The sequence below is a fragment of the Phoxinus phoxinus genome (assembly GCF_949152265.1).
Source record: "Phoxinus phoxinus genome assembly, chromosome: 21".
NCBI lineage: Eukaryota > Metazoa > Chordata > Actinopteri > Cypriniformes > Leuciscidae > Phoxinus > Phoxinus phoxinus.
In genome coordinates, this window is record NC_136896.1 from 16,995,246 (window position 1) to 17,015,702 (window position 20,457).

A 20,457-nucleotide genomic window follows, 5' to 3' on the forward strand; every position below is an offset into this window, starting at 1 on the left:
CTTGTAACCTTCGTAACCTTGCACGTAGAGAGCGCTCTTAAGAGCTAAAATACATCGTTATCAGGAAACCCGGCCCAGGTCGAAACAGTTCCCAAGATGTTCTATGCTAGGGCTTTGATGGTTGTTCTTAGTGGATTCTTACTGACCCAGGTCAAAACAGTTGCCAAGGTGTTGTTTTGTGTTTGCTAAGGTGTTCCATGTTGTTGCTAACGCTTTGATTGGGTGTTCTGGGTGGTTTCTTACTGGCCCAGGTCAAAACAGAAGCCAAGGTGTTATTTTGCAGTTGCTACGGTGTTCTATGTTGTTGCTAGAGCTTTGATTGGGTGTTCTGGGAGGTTTCTTACTGATCCAAGTAAAAACAGATGCCAGGGTGTTGTTTTGTGGTTGCTAAGGTGTTCTGTGTTGTTGCTAGAGCTTTAATGGGGTGCTTTGGGTGGTTTCGTACTGGTCCAAATCAAAACAGTTGCCAAGGTGTTGTTTTGCGGTTGCTAAGGTGTTCTATGTTGTTGCTAGGGCTTTGATTGCAACAAAACAGTTGCCAATGTGTTGCTTTACCGTTGTGTGGTTGCTAGAGCATTGCGGTTGCGTTCTATGTAGTTGCTAGGTGGTTACTTCCAAGTCAAAAGAGCAGTTGCCAAGGGGTTGCTTTACGGTTGCTAGGGTGTTCTGGGTGGTTTCTTGCTGGCCAGAGTTAAAACAGTTGCCAATGTGTTGTTTTGCGGTTGCTAAGGCATTCTAGGTGGTTTCTAGGGCATTACTGTAGTGTTTTGTGTGGTAGGTAGGTGGTTACTTACTTACTGGCTCAAGTCAAAAGAGCAGTTGCCAAGGTGTTGTTTTGTGGGTGTGTTAGGTTGTTGCTAGGGCTTTGATGGGGTGTTCTGGGTGGTTTCTTTCTGGCCCAATTCAAAAAAGTTGCATGGTGTTGCAATGGTGTTACTTTGTGGTTGCTAGAGTGTTCTGGGTGGTTGCTAAAGCATTGGTGGGGTGTTCTGTGTGGTTGCTAGGTGGTTACTTAAAGGCTCAAGTCAAAAGAGCAGTTGTCGTGGTGTTGTTCTAAAGAAATCTAAAACTTTACAAGTTCAGTATGGAGTACCGCAAAGCTCAGTACTAGGACCATTGCATGTACAGACACGCTACCCTTGGGAGATATCATTAGGAAGCATGGCATTCGTTTTATGCTGATGATACTCAGCTCTATATTTCTTCACGACGAAACTTAACAATTCACAAAATTAACAGAATGCACAGCTGATATAAAAATGGGATGACTAGTAATTTCCTACAACTTAATTCTGAAAAAAAAACAGAATTTCTGATTATTGGACAAAAAAACTCTGCACGTAGTAACCTAGAATACTGTATAACACTTGATGGCTGCTCTTTCAAGTCTTCGTTGTCAGTTAGGAGCCTGGGTGTGCTCTTTGATACCAATCTTTCATTTGAAAGCCACGTTTCTAGCATCTGTAAAACCGTATTCTTCCATCTTAAAAATATATCTACGGTAAATAACGACTGTGGCGAGCAGGACAAGGTCGAGGGACGTGAAAGAGCGGCACGAGACCGGTGCGTCGCGCAGGTGTCGTTCATCATTAATCACGCCACCGGTCTCGCGCCGCTCTCTCACGTCCCTCGACCTCGTCCTGCTCGCCACAACGACTTATGTTTTAAAACTAAAAATGCGGAACAGTTAGTTCATGCATTCGTGACCTCAAGGCTTGATTATTGTAATGCTCTATTGGGTGGTTGCTCTGGACGCATAATAAACAAATTCCAGCTTGTCAAAAAAGCAGCAGCTATAGTTCTTACCAGAACCAGGAAGTATGACCTTATTAGCCCTGTTCTGTCAACACTGCATTGGCTGCCTATTAAACAACGTATACATTTTTAAATATTGCTGATTACTTACAAAGCACTAAATGGTTTAGCTACCCAGTACTTGAGCGAGCGCTTAACGCACAATAGTCCTTCACATCTATTGCGATCTCAAAACTCTGGCCAGTGAATAATACCTAGTCCTAGAATATCAAAATCAACTGCAGTCGGTAGATCCTTTTCCTATTTAGCACATAGACTTTGGAATAGTCTGTTCGAGAGGCAGACACACTCTGTCAAGTTGAATCTGGACTAAAAACACATCTCTTTAGCCTGCCATACACATAGAACATTATACATTTCTATTATTCAAATCAGTTATATGATTGTTAGGCTGCATAAACTAGGTCAGCCGGAACCGGGAACACTTCCCATTAAACCTGAGAGTACTTGTTACATCATAAGAAGAATGGCATCTACACTAATGTTTACTCCATATCTAGATCAGATGTTGGACCTGTGCCTAGACACGACCACATCCCTGAAGTGTCAGCAGAGATGTGTCAACTAGACTCTCCCCTTTGAAGGCCTCATCAACACGACAGCCAACGGCACTGATTCTCAACAACAAACTCGTCTCCATACCGGCGTGACTCCGATCTTCAACCAGATGGAACTGGATAATATTCTGAATGTTCCAATACATTCTGACTTCTGACCTGTACTGCTTCCTGAATCATAATCATACACTGTTCGTTCGCTAGCCAGAGGAGAACTGGCCCCCCCCCACTGAGCCTGGTTTCTCCCAAGTTTCTTTTTTCTCAATTCTGTCACCTGATGTAGTTTTGGTTCCTTGCCACTGTCACCTTTGGTTCAACAATATTATTGACCTGCCTCTAGATCCCGAAGCCGCCGCCATTTGCGCCATTTGCGTCATTTAGAATTTCAGCCGCCGCCAGCCAATAATTTCGTAAGCCAAATTGAGCCGCCATCTGATAAAGTTTGGCTGAGCCGGCTAGAATTATTTGAATAAAAATTATAATTCTATCACATAGAGACATACACACACTAAATATATAAACAATACACAAGATCTACTTTCCCACTGGATTCATAACAGCACAGTCTTGTGCTCGTTGCTACGATACACAGACTCACAGTGAATTGACGACCAATTAAAATTGCTCGTTTTCCGTACAGAAGAAGCGATGCATTTTTTTCTCGCACTGAGGTGAAATGGCGGAAAGAAGCAAGCAAGGTAATTTTGATCTCCCTTCTCACATACTTTCATAATTCCTACTTACTTTTTTTTTAACTTAGGCCTACCCAGACTTTTGTTAAATCTTCAGGGCACTGTTGCACAAACACCTGAATCAAAGATTGATGTTATAAACCAAATATTCTGGAACGGAGAGATTTATAGCACTGAACGTGATATTACTGCAGTAACAAACCACCGTTTCCACATTGATAATTCACGACGCATGCTTCAGTGTACATTGAAGTGAAATGTGCAAAACTTTGTCCAAAATAATACTGATATATAATGAATACTGAATACTGAATACTGTTTATATTAAGGCGAGACACGGCAGGCAAAAACATAGTTTTTTTTTACTGGTCAATTTTGAGATTTTTGGATATTTGTCTTCAATAACATGTCTTCTTTCAGACTTGTGGTGAAAAAAAGTCCGAAATACACATTTAGGTCTTTATTTTACTACACTTCATCTGTTTGCGTCTGTAGATTTCTCATAAATTCAACAAAAGTATAACATAGACATCTGTAGACCTGAAGTGGTAGCTTCAGCCATTTGCAGCTATGAAAGGTTTGGCGGCTGCAGCAGCCATTTAGGTTTTGGCTGAGCCGGCTAGCCAGCCAATAACTTCATTAGCCAGCCATTATTCTCGAAACAAATGGCTTCGGGCTCTACCTGCCTCCATTGGCACCATTATATGAGAACTGAACTGAGCTGGACGATGACATCACTGTATTCTCAAGAGAGGCTATATATATAAATGAACTAAATTAATCACTTTTTTACAAGGAAAATTAACCATCATTGAACTTACTTAAGCTGGATTATATCGCTATTTCCTTCTAGATCTGCTGTACAGCTGAAACAAGCTTTGTTGCATTATTTTCCTGTTATCACTGTAAAAGCTGCTTTGAAACAATATGCATTGTAAAAGGCGCTATATAAATAAAGGTGACTTGACTTTTTTGTGGTTGTTAAGGTGTTCTAGGTGGTTGCTAGGGCATTGATAGGGTGTTCTGTGTGGTTGCTTACTGGCTTAATTCAAAAGAGCAGTTGTGGTTGCTAAGAAGTTCTAGGATGGTTGTTATAAATTGCTGGTTGTTTGCCACTACTCAAGTCCTTAGAAATAGGTTTTACTCAAAATCTCTATTTTTAAATCTGTACAAGACTTATGAAACAAGCTCCATTAATGAAAACTGATCCTAGTTTGTTTATTGACAGTAAATGACAAACATATTTCAGAGGCCAAACGTCCAAATACTGATTCATAGCAACTTATTCTTATGATAATGACCTATATTAAACAAAACAGACAAGTATAACGAAGCACCACTTGAATGGCCATATACTGTAGATGCGATTTCCCTGCTTCTTAAAGAAAACCTATGACACATCATTAGAGTAAAGCTAGCCTTAGCAGTTGCTGTGGCAACACCTCAAGGCGACACTGGAACCATTGAGTAAACAGAGATAAAGGAAAGCAATAGAAACATTTGCTTCTTGTCGCAGTGCCATTTTACACAAAGATGGGCCGCTAGAACCAAACACTGATGGCGGATTAGAAAGGGGATGACAGATACACAAAGACACGTTAAAAAAATAGAAAACTCTCTATGGGGGTTACATAAGGACTGAGCCAAGGAAGCATTATTTATTGAAGAGCAGGTGTGGAATATAGCCTAGTCTACAGGGTGTCAGCACATCAGATCTACTTTTGCTGTAGTATTTAATAAATCTGAACACTCTGCTTGATACTTCCCCAGTAAGGGGACAGCATTTTCAATTCTCAAATAAAGAATACTGATGACATCATATAGAAAGGCACACTGTAAATGTCAATTACAAGCAAATGTACAAGAGGAAAAACCAAACAACAAGAGGATCTGCTTTTATTTTGATTGAATTTCAAATAAGCAGCCTTGTGGCTTGAATGTGATATGATGGCCATTTTCCATTTAGGTTAAGTCACGATTTTAATGATCAAAAAAGTGTGATAAGCTGATTAAATATCCTGCATTATAAAACACTCAAGCACTAGATCATCATATGAAAAAGTGCTCGTGATGTGGACAGTCTGTGCATGTGTGTGTGCATGTGTGTGTGTGAAAGCATGAGGCACAGAAACAAACACAACTCAATAGTGCTTCTCTCACCCACCCACACACAAAGTCTCCCACATATTACACAGTGTTCTGTGCGTTTGAGGAGACTTCCTGCAGTGTTTTGGGATAAAATTGTCTTTTCAAAACAGCATGGAAGATGAAATCTAACAACACATTTTTTTCATACGTAAAATAATAGGTCATCGAAAAGGAAACCTCGAAACACGAAAGGAACATCGAAAAGCTACCACATTAAGAAGGCATATGATACATACCTCTGGTTGGCTCCAGTGACATAGTGGCTGGAAACCATGGTGGTGCTCTTCCTAAGGCCACGGTCGGATTGGGCCGGGTCATCTGCAGTATCTCTGGGCACAGAACTGGCCCGTTTCGAGCCTTGAGGACGCTCGTGGTGGTCTTGACTTCGGCTCCGGCGGAGCCTGTTTTGGGGCTCGCCAAGGCTCTTGCTACGACACACACGGTTGAGCAGACTCTGAGAGACGGCTTCATCAAAGCGCTGCCGATGCTTCTTGGGAATGAAGATCCTGGCAAACATGGTCACAGGAAGGCAACAGAGAAAAAAGGTTTAAATCAGCTACGAGGAGCCATTATCGTTCAGACTCTTTAAAGGTTGCTAGTTCAATTCAGCCAGTCAGTTTTCCCATCCAATGGTTTCTATCACGAATCAAAGTGAAGAAGCTTCGGTTTCGAGTCCAACGCAGTCATTCAGATGAGGAGGATCACTGTGACACTTGTTTAAAATCCATGAGTGTATTCAATAGTGATGGATAGAGAACAGGAAAGGGTGACAGAGACAAAAAAAAAACTCAAAGTAAGCCAAGAAATGAAGGACATCCAGATTTTTCATCGAATTCCAACTTGTAGCAGCCTCTCTGAGAACCGTCTTCATCTGAAACTCCCACTCCAGAAGCTCTGGTACAGATACCAGAATCCAGCAATAGCAAAGGTGTGGGAGTATATAACACTACCGCCTCTCTCTCTCTCTCCCTCTCTCTCTCTCTCTCTCTCCCTTCCTCTCTCTCCTTATTCCTCATTCTCTTTTTGCTGTTAGTGATGTTTCATGCTCTCTGGGAAGAGCATCAAATTTTAGATGCAACACTGCAAATTCTTTCACTTATAGCATGACATTCGAAATATAATTGAAGAGATTCAGCGCATACTGAAATTAGTGAAACGATTTGAACTGTTTGGGGAAAACATTTGACAGGATGCAAAAACAATTTTGACTCTGATAGCTCCGCCTTTATAGGATGGAGTATAAAAATAAGGCCATGTTTGTCACATTTATCCAACGTTGGCGGTTATGGAAAAGCCTGTTATGCCACCCACCAGGGAAACAGTAAAAAGACCCCCATTGAAAAACCTCGGCAAATGTAACCTTAATAACCTTGAGTGTAACGTCAGCGCAATTCTGTCTGCTTTGTTCTCTGAAGGTGATGCACTGACATTTGCATTTAAAATATTTCTGTGTTGATCAAATAAAAATCACATTCATTTCGCTGAGTCATGGTATAAATTCTCTTGATATTTGTTTAGGTCTCCATAATTGTCACTGACAAACTATTTATTCAATGAGGCTAATAGGTAATAAAAACACAAACTGAATGTAATTTATTTACTTTTCTTTATATCACAGACTGTCTCACATAAGCTATTTTAATACTAAACATATCAGAGCTGCTAACATAAAGTGCACTATATATATTAAGGGATAATCCATGAAAATTCTGTCATCATTTACTCACCCAAAGAGAATTTTTGTAACAAAATATATATTTCTGTTTTCATACAGATTTGGAATGACATGAAGGAGAGTAAATGATGAAAATTTTCATTTCTGGGTGAACTATCCCTTATAGGGATGGTTCGGAGTAATTTCAACCTAGGGTCCTTTGCACCATGACCTCGAGCCAAACACAAAAGTCTTGCGCGATCACCCGGTGTTGCTGAAAAAGTTTTTTGGTATATCCAAAAAATTGACAACTTAGGGCCCTATTTTAACAATCTGAAACGCAAGTATCAAACGCGAAGCGCAAGTAACTTTGTGGGCGGATCTCGGGCGCTGTTGCTATTATACCGACGGGATAAATTACTCTTGCACCCGACGCAAATCTAAAATGGGTTGGTCTGAAGTAGCTACATTATTCATAGGTGTGGTTTTGGCGTAACGTGAAATAAACCAATCAGAGTGTCATCTCATATTCCTTTTATGAGCAGGCACGCTAGTTCCCTGGCGGATTGCTATTTTAACGGCGGATTTGCCAGGCGAACGCCAGGAGCGGTTCACAGCCGAGGAGAGCGACGTTCTTGCCAGGGCCGTAAAACACCGAGAAGTGACATTGGGGATGGGAGTAACCCACCCAAATTAGCTTTGGTTAAACAGGCGTATAATAATTTGGGTAAATGTGTAAGCTAGATTTATTTTTTCACATCTTCATGGACACAACAATGATTTCCCTTGTGTGTTAATATTTTTCCTTGTAATAATGTATGATTTGCAAAAATGAAAACTGCTGCGTTTGTGTAGATGAGAGAATCAAAGTCTATGCGTGTTGTGCACACGCTACATTATGGCCAAGCATGCGCCCTTAAAATATCATAAATAACACGCGCAACGCGCCACTGTCTTTAGACTAGGTTTTTCCTGATCAGTGGCGGAATTGTTTTCTGAATCTGCAAAATAGCACCAGGGAACGTTTGCGCCGAAACACGCCTCCTCTTTTCGCTGCACCGCCCGAGTTAGTGGAGTAATTTACGAGATACAACATTCGGATCCATTAGCGCCTGCACTAAGCCAGAGACTAAGATTAAGTCTCTAAATAAGCTCTAACTTTAATAATGTTCGACCAAGGGGAAAAAAAGATTATCGGGGGGTGTTCACAACTCAGTTTTATAAGCACAGTCTCTATTATTCTGTACTATCTGTAGGTACTATGCAATCATAACCATTTACCAGGAAATATGATTTAAAATGATACAGTTTCACAATAACATTTGTCTCTCCCCATTGCCTGGGCGACAGTATTGACAAAAACACACCATTAGACAATTCTAGAGAGAAGAGTTGCCTCAGGTTCACATTATTATGGTGGCGCAACAATCGCTGCATTAATGGCAGCGGTTTCAGACAGCAGACAAGAATAAATAAAGCATTAAGTGCCTCAACAGGCCACTACAAACCTTAATACTACAGCACTAGCATGAGTATTCTGAATGACAGCATACACCAGTGCATTAACATTTATTGAGCTTCTCAGAAAGACGGAATTTGCATTTGTAAAGTGAAATTTATTTAAGGGGGTCAGACAGTGCCATGCTCTGTCTATTTTCTAACCAAATTGCATTAAGAAAACATACACTTGAATGGGACATTTTGAGAAAAGGTTAATATGAGTAGCTCTGTTTTAATATTTTAATTACATACTCTGACTGCACAATTACAAAATGATTATGAATTCTGTTTCAGTTCACTGTAATCCAAAAATGACACACATCTCTAAACTAAATATCATTGGCCCAACATGAACACAAACCTTTTTTATATGACCAGTTAAAATCTTAGACGTAAAGTTTCATGGCAAAGACAAAAAACCATTTCATAACCATTCTGCAGATGAATCAACATATCAAATTATTATCACGATCATGTTCTCAGCAAAATACTGCAAAATAAATTCCATTTAGATAGATCAATGAATGATATTAAAGTTAAATGAAACGTTCTCACCCAAAGCAACTCATCTTTAAGTGTATCATGACTCAGAACCAGATGAAAGTGAAGTGACTACTTAAACGATATATTTAGAACAATGAGTGTCACTTTAACCCAACTGAAAAGCCCCAGAGCCATCAAGAACCATTGACTGCAACTGTGTCGAGACCGCTGCCTCAATACAATGACCTGCAGAAGATCAGCACTGAAGAGAAACTGCCATGTGAGTCTAAAAGAGAAGATTAAATGATACCAGTGTGATATGATTTATCAATTCATGTGTTTAATTGGGTAAACTGTACATTAATTGGCCCTCAACAACTATAATAGCCATTTTGTAGTCTAATAATTGTATACATAAAAATGTATGTTAACTTACAAGTAACTAATAAGAAACTTGCATGTGCACATATCTGCACCAGAAAAAAGTACACATATAATGTGTGATGCTACTTCAGTAGGTGGGGATAGTATGGCTTATAGGATACAAGCTACTGTAAGTGGTCAAATATATTAAATGTATATAAAAAACTGTATTAGGCCTACAGTACTGTTCAAAAGGTTGGGATCAGTAAGATTTTATTTTTAAGAAATGAATACTTTTATTCAGCAAGGATGCCTTAAATTGATCAAAAGTGTCAATAAAAACAGGTAAAATGTTACAAAAGATTTCTATTTCTAACAACTGATGTTATTTCTATTTATCAAAGAATACTGAAAAAGATGTATCACTGTTTCCACAATGTTAAGCAGCACAGCTGTTTTCAACATTTCGACATGATTATCATAAGATTTTTTTTGAATACCAAATCAGCAAATTAGAATGATTTCTGAAGGATCGTGTGACCCAGAAAAAAATTCAGCTTTGCTGTCACATGAATAAATTACATTTTAAAACATATTCAACCGTTATTTTAAAGTGTAAACTATAATAATATTTCACAATTATTATTGTTATTTATTTATTTCAAATAAATGCAGTCTTGGTGAAAAATCTTACCGACCCGAACTCTTGTTCTCTAATATCTTTCTCCCTTCAAAGCATTCAGTTTCCTGAATCACGAATAACAACAAACTTGTGTTAACTACTCAAACTGAAGATGGCACAATAGACAATGACACCTTAAACTGGCTTGCCAATGGGGCCTAAATGAGGGATTTCTAGAAATTATGATTGCACCCAGATACATATTTGTTGTCAACTAAAAGAGCATAGCTCAAATGTTTTAGGAGCTGGCAAATGTCCTAGTAGGCCAATGCAAACTAAAGGGGTGGTTGATTATGATTTCACTTTTCTAACTTTAGTAAGTGTGTAATGTTGCTGTTTGAGCATAAACAACATCTGCAAAGTTACAACGCTCAAAGTTCAAAGCAAAGGGAGACATTTTCTATTTTATAAAATTGCTTTTTAAGGACTACAACAAACAGCTGGTAGGGACTACACGCCATTCCTCCCGGGTTAGTGACATCATGAACCCTAAAATTGACATAAACTCCACACCCGGGAATGTGATTTATAGATTATCAAGACAGAATGTGCTAATCAATGACTAGAAGATAACTACATAAGCTACATAAATTCACCAACTAACCATTCAGAAATGTTGTCTTCATGTTGTCACTTTTTCTAGAGTCTCTCCATCTTTCTGACTTCGGTTTGAACATAAAAGGCTAAAAGTTTTTGTGTGAGTGAGGTAAAAGGACACAAGCTGTTGTAGGTCCGCCCCCTGTGTCGGGAGCAGCAGCTCATTTGCATTTAAAGAGACAGACACAAAAAGTGCGTTTTTGCTCACCCTCAATCAGGGACAACTTTAACATGCTATATACAAATATATTTTGAGCTAAAACTTCACATACACACTCTGGGGACTTATTTCACATCTTATGAACAGGGCATTATACCACCCCTTTAATCTACCCAGATATGCTTAAAATCCGTCCCAGGTAATGTTCAAATGTAACGGATCAAAATATACTGAATAACAAATACTAAGTGCCAACAGTCCAATACAGATGGTTAATTTATTTTCACAAATGCCATCTATTCAACATCAGCACATTTAGCATTACGTAGTACAAAAATCCCAGGGAACTCAAGATCCCCAAGCTGTTGAACATATGGTGACATCCCCATTCACTCCCCTTCACCAGACACATCTCTAAAGAGGATTACACGCAGTGACAAAGGTTATTATCTCATAAGACAAAGGAACAACACCTACTGTGCAGAGAAAATAGCTTGTCTCTGTTTAGCAAACATGATATTAAACACTTTGTATTACCTTAATGATGTTCTTCCTTATAAATTGACTTGACGTAGGTGAAAATGTAATATACAGTTGAAATCTTTTACTTGATTTATCTTGCACATCAAATATCTTCACCAAACTAAAACTAATATACAAATATTTCTTAGAACTGCATACACTACCATTCTCATACCATTTTTTGAAAGATAGTAAAACTTTTATTCAACATGGATGCATTTAAAGTAATCAAACGTTACAGTAAAGACATTTATAATGTTACAAAAGATTTCGACTTCAAATAAATGCTCTTGTTTTGAATCTTTATCAAAGAATAAAAAATGCATCATGGTTTTCATATAAATATTAAGCAGCACAACTGTTTTTAACTGTGATAATAATAAGAAATGTCATATTACTATAATAAATTGTCTGTAACGCACCAAGTCAGCATATTAGAATGATTTCTGAAGGATCATGTGACACTGAAGACTGGAGTAATGATGCTGAAAATTTAGCTTTGCCATCACAGGAATAAATTATATTTTAAAATATATTAAAATAGGAAGCAGTTATTTTAAACTGTAATAACATTTCACAATTTTCCACTTATTTTTGATCAAATAAACACAGCCTTGGTAAGCAAAAAAATCATGCAGACCCCAAATTTTTTTAAAGGTGTATTATAATCAAACATCTAATTAAGTGAAAACATCTGAACACTTTTCACTTGTTAGACTGTGTAAGCTGACCTACTAAGCATCACTTGCCAAACAACTTGACAGAGTCCAGAGAGAAGCCAACAAATGGATCAACACTAGATTCTCTCTCAGTGCCGTCTTATGTTATTGACCCAGTTGGCATTGAGGCATAGGCTTGACTGGAAAGGGAATTTCACTATAAACGGCGTCAGCATACATCAGAGGGTTAGAAGATTATCAGTTTGCATTGCAGCACCAGATGGAGACACATCTATCAGTGTCCTTTTTAGGTCAACCCAGTTTATACAGAAAAAAGCCATGCTAATTAATTCTCTCACTGCAAATATGTTTCTCACAGTATGACTTTCTAGAACATAATAATAAAAACAGCAAAACATTTACTAAAAATCATATATATCATACCATAATATCATATATTTAGCAAAACCTACACTAAACTGATGCCCTCTGGTGGCCTTCAGTCTGTTCTGCACGGCTAAATGCAGTAGCTGAGAACATCTGGGTCAGAGAGTGGCCCTGAGATGAAAAAATAAATGAGCACTGTAGGTGGCAGATGGAGTTGTCATAGATACCTGATGTTCGAGATGAGCTGTTGCTGCTCTTCGGTTGTCAAGATGTCAGGAAGAACGGAAGCGAGCCAGTCCACCTTCCTCTCAGCAGCAAACTGTTTCAGCACAGCAAAAAGTTTCTCTTTCACCTCTGGATCGTTCCTCAAAATCTCCTCAACCTGAAAAAGGAACCATTGAGATAATCATACCGATTCGTAAAAGTGCATTCAAAGTCTGTCAGATAAACTCACTCACCCTCCTGTTGAACTCCAGAGCCTTGTGTTTGCGGTCCATACGCAAGCCGTCTGTGTCTTTCAGAGACCCCTCTATGCATCCGCTGCTGCGTTTCTGACGACTGCCCATACACAGCACCCCGAGACGAAGTGTTCGGCCCTGAGAGGCCTTTATCAAAGCCGCGGCCATCTCATGGTGCTTCACAGGGATCCCATTCACCTCCATGACATAATCTCCAGCTCGGAGACCACTACGACCCGCTGGGGAGCAGGGGGAGCAATCCTCCACCAGCAGGGGGCAGTCTCCCACTATAGTGAATCCAAAGCGACCATCAGGGCCTGGAGTGATATCCATCTGCAGACAGTCAGTGAAATGCAACAACATTTTACCCGTTGTTATTGACAGAAACAGAAAATATCATAAAATAAATGTTGCTGTTTGAGCATAAACAACATCTGCAAAGATACGAAGCTCAAAGTTCAAAGCAAAGGGAGATATTTGCTTTTAAAGAAATTGCTTTTTAAGGACTACAACAAATGGCTGGTAGGGACTACACGACATTACTCCTGGTTTAGTGACATCACCAACCCTAAAATTTACATAAACCCCGCCCCTGGAATACGATTTATAGATTATCAAGACATAATAATGCTAATCAATGACTAGAAGATAACTACACATAAGCTACATGTTGTCACTTCTTGAGTCTCTCCATCTTCCTGACTCCGGTTTGAACATAAAAGGCGGAACGTTTTTGAAATTTTCAGTGCATGTCTGTGTGAGGTAAATCAAAGCTGCTGTTTTAGCTCCGCCCTCTGTGCCGGGAGCAGCAGCTCATTTGCATTTAAAGGGACAGACACCAAAACGTTGCGTTTTTAGCTCACTCTCAAAAAGTAACAACTTTAACTAAAAATATCTGTGGGGTATTTTGAGCTAAAACTTCACATACATACTCTGGGGACATCAGAGATTTATTTTACATCTTGTGAAAAGGACACTATACCACCCCTTTAATACATTTTCTTTGCACTAAGTTTAAATAGTAGTTAAATCCCATTTATACTTAGCGGCATATACTATTTGCAGTATACAATAATAACAACATATTCAGTGCATATGATTACATTAATTAAAGGGACACTATGTATTTTTTTGTTTAAAATTTACAAAATGTATAAAAATGAGCGAGTACACCATAAAGCCATCTTGTTTTAGTCTTATTCTGAATCAGTACGGTATGCCTAATAAGTGTTTATATTCAGACCAGGGTTCGTACAGATGCTGTAAAATTTAATTCCAGGACTTTTAAGGACTTTTCAAGCACTACTGTTTTGGTTTTCAAGGACTACAATCAGATATCTCATTATCAAACAATATCTTTATTGTCTTTGAAATTGTATAAAAATAAAATAAAATAAAATAAAAAGGTAAATAATTAAATATAAACATACTAATAAAACAGATGGACAGACTGAAACGGAATTCCAGAAATGCGTCATGCAAAATCCCCTTAATCATTGAAAGGATACTATGATAAAGATATCGCTTTCCTCATTTGAACTGATTTTATTCCCCATGAATATATTATTGACCTGATGAACGAAAGCTATATTAGATACTTGGAAATATATGAGCAACAATATCACACTCATAGCCAAACGTGCAGCAGCGTTAGGGTTCGGCTATATACTGTATATAGTCTTTCAATAATTCAAAGTTTTTCCAGGAATTAAATGTCGAAAAATCTATTTCGAGTACTTCCAACACTTTAAGCACCTTGTACGAACCCTGTCAGACTATTAAAGACGGGGCTGGACGCCAAACGCTGCGGAGTTGCAGTACCTGCATTACTTGCCATATACATAAACAGAGAGAAGTAGCTCCGGCTACAATGTTCTCCCACAAGACACATGCAGATTTGTTTATTAACTGCTACAGCGCCAAAAGTTACATAGTGTACCTCTAAAATCATAAATAGATGCTGCCTTATTGGGACATTACTTGTCCCTATCCCTAAAGCTCTATTTTACACCAACCCAATAAACACTTTATTACCACTATTAAATACCCGTTAGACACTTTATTTCCAATTTTCGAATATTTTCCAATTTTTTCCCCCAAATAAAAGCATTTCCAAGCTTATTTGCGAGAAGAATTAGTTCGGAAAAAGGCGAATTTGAACTCGTCTCGGGTTGGTTGTGTCAAAAGCTAATGCCACTCGCCATACTCTCCATGCCACTGTTTGTCATTTTGTCTTGTTCAATCAGACAATGGTGGGCAGAGTTAGTGTAAATAGCCTGTGCCACTCTGTGCCATTGTACATTCTGACAAGTTTTTTATTGTTATTGTTATAAAATCATGTTATTGACCCACCTGTTGGATGCGTGAAACCACTCCAATACTGGGCGGGATGTTTCGTTGTGACTGGGCAAGGGCAACAACCTCTTGAGCACTAAGACTGGAAACATTCTGCCCCTCAATCTCCAAGACCTGGTCTCCAGGTTGCAGTCCAGACAGTTGAGCACTGCTTCCCTCTTCCACAGTCAGGATGTAGCTGGGCCCGTTCCCCCCTATCTGAAAGCCAAACTCCTCTGGCCAGCTCTGGTTGGATGCTGGCATGGTGAGGACTGTGAAAAAGATGGCAAATAAGATGATATGTGCTCTCTAACAGTAAACTAGGGTCCAAATGTCAATCAGCCAAGACCTGCTTATCCACACCAGAATGATCAAGTCTCCTGAGAAAAATGGAAATTTGCACTGCAGACACATGCTTAAACAATATCCAGACACTAAAATATGTCAAGCACCTAAAATAAATACACCTGGAAGCTAAAATGTGTCACGATATGTGAATTTCTGCCTATCCTGACAAGACAAAGTAATGCAGGCCAACATAAAGGGAACCACGTAACCTTCTTCACTAAATACAGAGTCTCAGCTGATACATTAGACCTCCCAGTAACATTGACCTCATTGAAAAAGAACAGAGGCTCCCAAATCATCCGATATTGGGAGACAGATTTGCCTGAACACAGCATCAGTTTGCATAGCAAGTGCTCACTAGTGAAACCAGAACACAAAAAGACATTCAAATAACCCCACTATCAACATTCACAATTAAATGGCTGGTAAAATATTGTGTTTATGGGTTAGTCCATGCAAAGCCTAGGCCCGTAGATTGATAGAAGGTCACTCATCAAAGCATTAGCCTACTTGTGCATATAAATTGACTCTAAATATGCTGCTGAAAGAAAGTCATGCAAGTATGAATCCAACATTATACTACTAATACAAAATTCTTGAACACTAAACACTTACTACAAACATCTTTGGGCGGAATGCGAGGACCCGGCTTGTTCTGCCGTAAGGAGTATCTCCCTTTCTTATTCTGGAGGAATTTCTTCATTTTGTCGTAAGTCAACAGGTATCAAAAATTCTATGGGTGAAACGCCTGGTCCACGTCTTCTACGGTGTCACCGAGATCCTCCTACTGAACCGCACAACGCTTCAGGGGAAACGCCTTGCGAATGCCCCCCATCGCCGTGTGGCACGCAGAGCGCTGCCACTTAAAAAAAGGGTGACACTGCATCGAGTGCCAGAGTGTTCCTGTCTATAAGTTGACTCTGCATCTCTGCCGAGTCTTCCTAGTCCTGCCTGCAGAGCTCAAATCAAGAAACTGGGACACCTTGCACAGATCCTTAATGATTCTCTCTCTAAAAAGGGTAAAGTGAGGCCCCATTTCTCTATAAATACCTCCTTCCCATGCTCTCTCTTCTAGCTGTCTCTCCAAGGGACAAAAAGTAGCCCAGTAGCAGCTTGGGGATCCGGCAGGACGATGGTGGATAATTAGAACGTCTGAATGCACTGAAGAGCGCAGTCACACATCTTTGAACAGGAGCAGTGCTATTAAAGCCCTTGTTCTGGATTAGACAGATTAAATGCTGCATCTCGAGATCTCTCGTGCCACATGGCAGGGACACATGCTGTCATGCATCCGAGGGGGATTCAGGAGGAAAAATTTGATTTACTGAGTGAGCTGACATGCAGCTCAGGTGCAACCGAGGTCTTCCAGACTGCTTTCTGAGTTCTGGCCTGGGCAGATATAAAAAGTCCACACGCCACTACAGTATAAACAGTGTGTAGTGCGGTTTGAAGTGCGGTTACAATCTGAATGAGGAAACGGTATAACTAGCAGTAAAATGTAATAGACGTATTATGTAGGACTGAAGCAGACAAGTTATACAGGGATAACTGAATTATTTAGTGCCAATGCTTGTCTCCAAACACACTGTTCCTCAATCAACATCTCAACTTACCAATTCAACAGAAATGTGGTTGTGTATATCGAAAAAATATATAATTTTATTGCAATACAACTTAAAAAAGGAAAATATGTCATCTTGCACTGACAGAAAATACTCTCTTCATTATTTAAAATGTAAAATGGCTCTGTTATTATAACTGCAGGAATAAATTAGACATAATAAATTAAACAGAATTAACTTGTTTTTTACATGAGAATCCATAGACATAAAAATAACATTTGAAAAAATTAAAAGAGTGGTAACTGAAATATCCAAAAATAAAACCATTCTCCAGCTTTCAATAATTTGTTAGCTCACATTTAACTTCTATAATTGATTTGAAATTATATGTTGTGGTCTGACAACCAAGTATTTTTAAATCACTTTAAAAACACATATTAATTCTTCATATTCATACAAATATTGTTAACACATAGATTTACAAATGCATGCATAGGCCTACCTTAAAAGAAAATACCAGCTGCCTTTGCTCGGTGGAGTATTCTCGAAGGGCTTTGGTGGTATCCCTTTCTTTTGAGGCATCACCTCTAGTGAATGTGCAGGTCTGTAACATGATAACTGTAAGAGGAAACAGTTAGAAGGCTATGGCAACCCTGAACTGAAAACAAGTAGGCCTACACTTATTAACTATCTGCTTCTGAGAAATAATAATTTAATGTTTTAAAAGAATACATTTGCAAAATGTAGCAAAGTGTGTGTGTGTGTGGGGGGGGGGGGGGGGGGGGCTGAAGTTCAGAAGAATAATTAAAGACTGTAATCACTAATCAGAATGTAGGTATGTTAGCAGAGCAAAGTTGTATGCCATCTGATGAATGATAGTAGCTACTCAATCAGTTATCATTATCCAAATATGAAATGCAAGTGGAGTCTTTTCTCCCCTACTTGTTGCGACAGGCATAGAGCAGTGGCTCTAAACCTTTTTTACTCCAAGGCCCCCTCCTCTCCGAATCAATACTGCTAGCCCCCCATTCTTCTGTTTATGTTATAGCAGAGAATGTCTCTGGTTATAGCCTATCATAAGCTAGACCTACCTATTGACATCATATCCGGGGGATAAGTATTCTAGTAAAATCATCCCGCTTATCCCGTGTGAATGCGCGCCACACGAAATTCAGATGTGGGTGGTGGGTGGGTAATTTCCATAGACTGTAAAATGTAATTTCTAAATCACACGTGGTCCCCAAATAATATCCAGGGCGCTTGAACAAATAAGCACAAGTCAACCTGCAATACCAAACAAGACCACAGGGAGACGCTAAATGACTGAATATAGCTGCAGTATCTATGATAGATCAATTCTGAATTATTAAACACACACAAAATACAAATGAAAAATAAAAACATCCTGAATGTGTGGATACTCAGCGATCTGAAGGCGGGTCGATAATCAGTGAGCAGTTCCGCTGTTCGTGGAGGAACAAGCGATCGTGTCTATATGCGCTTTTTTTTTTTTTCTTCTTTTTTTTTTTTTACAAAAAAAAAAAAAAAAAACCAAGACGGCTTAAATTCAAGATTTAAAAATATATATATAAAGGTTTTATATATTAAGTGTTGCAGGATCCGCTCCCATAGTGCAGAAACGAAACCTCAAAAAATTGACAAATGTTGTTTTGATATGCCTTTATAAATGTTCGTTTTATCAATCAACACAATAACAACACATCTCCCTGAAAATATCCCTTCATTTAATTATATAAAAATATCCCTTCATTTATTTTAAATATATTTTTTACCGACGTAATATAATAACTAAACCCAAGCATGATTAGGCCATTAGGACTCAACTTTCCAAAAAAAAATTGCTCTTCCAACGTTTTATTAATTTGGCGTTTTTATAGCGTTTGAGTCCTTGACTCGAGAACCGTCCCTGTCATGAACCCGTCCCTGTTCAGAGAAGTTGGTGAACCGAATCAAACAATTTATTGAAAATAGCAGACTCAAATCAAGGACTTTGGCCATGTTGGCGGCTGCTGTTTAGAATTCCATTATATGATGTCATAATATCCGGCCGCGGTAAAGTGCAAAGTTGATCTGTTGAGTTCAGGAGGAAAACAGCGATTAGCAGTGTTATCAACTGTTGATATTTGCTTGTTCAACTCGGATTTTGGGATATTTGATCAATCTATTGCAGAAGTATCATCGCAGACATTTTGATTTTTGCTATATTGTATTTTTGGATAAGTGACAATCCATTGTGATCGATTGTGATCCATTGCGAAAATGACATTTCTGAGCAAACTTTTTGGGTGCTTTAGCTTCTTGTTGCCAAGACACCACTTGTCAAGACAGTGCAGTGATGACAACCTATGCAGGATTCAGGAGGAGCCCGTCCAGAGACCTCCAGAAGATACACACATGGAGGAAGAGATGGACTACGAGGACTCTCTTGCTGAGCTGGAAATATTGCCAGATTTCTCCAGTGCGGCAGAACTGATGGTTCCAGTGGAGGAGCCTGAATCCCAAACTCCACATGCTGGAGTGAAAATATTTCCACGTTCCTGCAGAGTGGCAAAGCCATTGTTGATCCAGGTGGCACCGCAACATCCTCTACCAGATGAGGAGGAAACATGGACATCTTTCTCCACAGAACCATTGATGGCTGAAAAGGAAACTCCCCCTGATGAGGTGAATAAATCGCCAAGTTCCTTCACTAAAGTGGCAGAAACACTGATGGTCCAGGAAGCACCTTGGTATCTCACTCCACTTTTTCTGAGGAGGAAATATCTTTCTCCACTGTGGCAGAACCACTGATGGTTCAGATGGCACCAGCTGAGGCGGAGCAAGAGCGTCCACCTCAAAGGAGAGGGAGGAGAAGGAAAAAGAAGAAGAGACAGACTCATCATGCTCTAAGCTCTACACAACTATCTTCAACTATAAAACTTCCAGGTGCAACTCCACCAGCAACGCCAAAACATGCTTGGATGGATGTCAGTCCTGCTCAAGATACCAAGGCTGAGGAAGAGATGATAAAAAAGGAGAGAGAGGTTGAAGATAACGTTACTCCTGTAATGAAAGTGATGAGGTGTGTACACTAAACAATTATTGTTGGTTTAACTTAAAAAAGCAAGTTACCTTTGCCTTAAAATATTGAGTTCATTGATATAAATATTGTAAATTAAGTACATACAATGAAGGACATTGGTTTAATTAATAGTAACTCAAAATATTATGCTATGAACCACATTCATTATTTTTGATTTGACAAAAGATAAAAAGTGTGATAACAAATCATGAAAATATATATATTTTTTTTTACAGTGTAGAAATAGTGGAGGTGGATCTGAGACAAGAAAGGAGAAGGAAAAAGGAGATAAAGACTGAATATGCAACTCCACCACCAGCAAAAGCAAAGCTTGCTTGGATGGAGATGGATGGAGATGGTGCAAAAGTCACACATAAGAAAAAAAGAAAGGATGAAAAGAGAAGGCCTGAAAGACAAGCAAAGATAGAGGATAGAAAGACAGAGCAGGCGGCAG

General features: G+C 39.1%; 1 protein-coding gene across 6 annotated transcripts in view; it reads right to left on the minus strand.

Moving 5' to 3' along the window:
- Positions 1 to 17,541, minus strand: part of grid2ipb (glutamate receptor, ionotropic, delta 2 (Grid2) interacting protein, b) — a 37,861-nt gene extending 20,320 nt beyond the window's left edge. The window contains exons 1-5 of one of the 6 annotated variants that reach the window (XM_079594853.1): positions 17,424 to 17,541; positions 15,030 to 15,283; positions 12,678 to 13,010; positions 12,447 to 12,601; positions 5,449 to 5,718 (exon numbers count right to left, since the gene is read on the minus strand). In XM_079594853.1, coding sequence (XP_079450979.1) covers positions 5,449 to 5,718; positions 12,447 to 12,601; positions 12,678 to 13,010; positions 15,030 to 15,275 — 1,004 coding nt within the window. In that variant the 5' untranslated portion in view covers positions 15,276 to 15,283; positions 17,424 to 17,541. Of the gene's footprint in view, positions 1 to 5,448; positions 5,719 to 12,446; positions 12,602 to 12,677; positions 13,011 to 15,029; positions 15,284 to 15,974; positions 16,154 to 16,409; positions 16,579 to 17,423 lie in introns of those variants that run through there. The other 5 variants (XM_079594856.1, XM_079594854.1, XM_079594852.1 and 2 more) reach the window with 5 other exon arrangements.
- Positions 17,542 to 20,457: the final 2,916 nt, after the last annotated feature.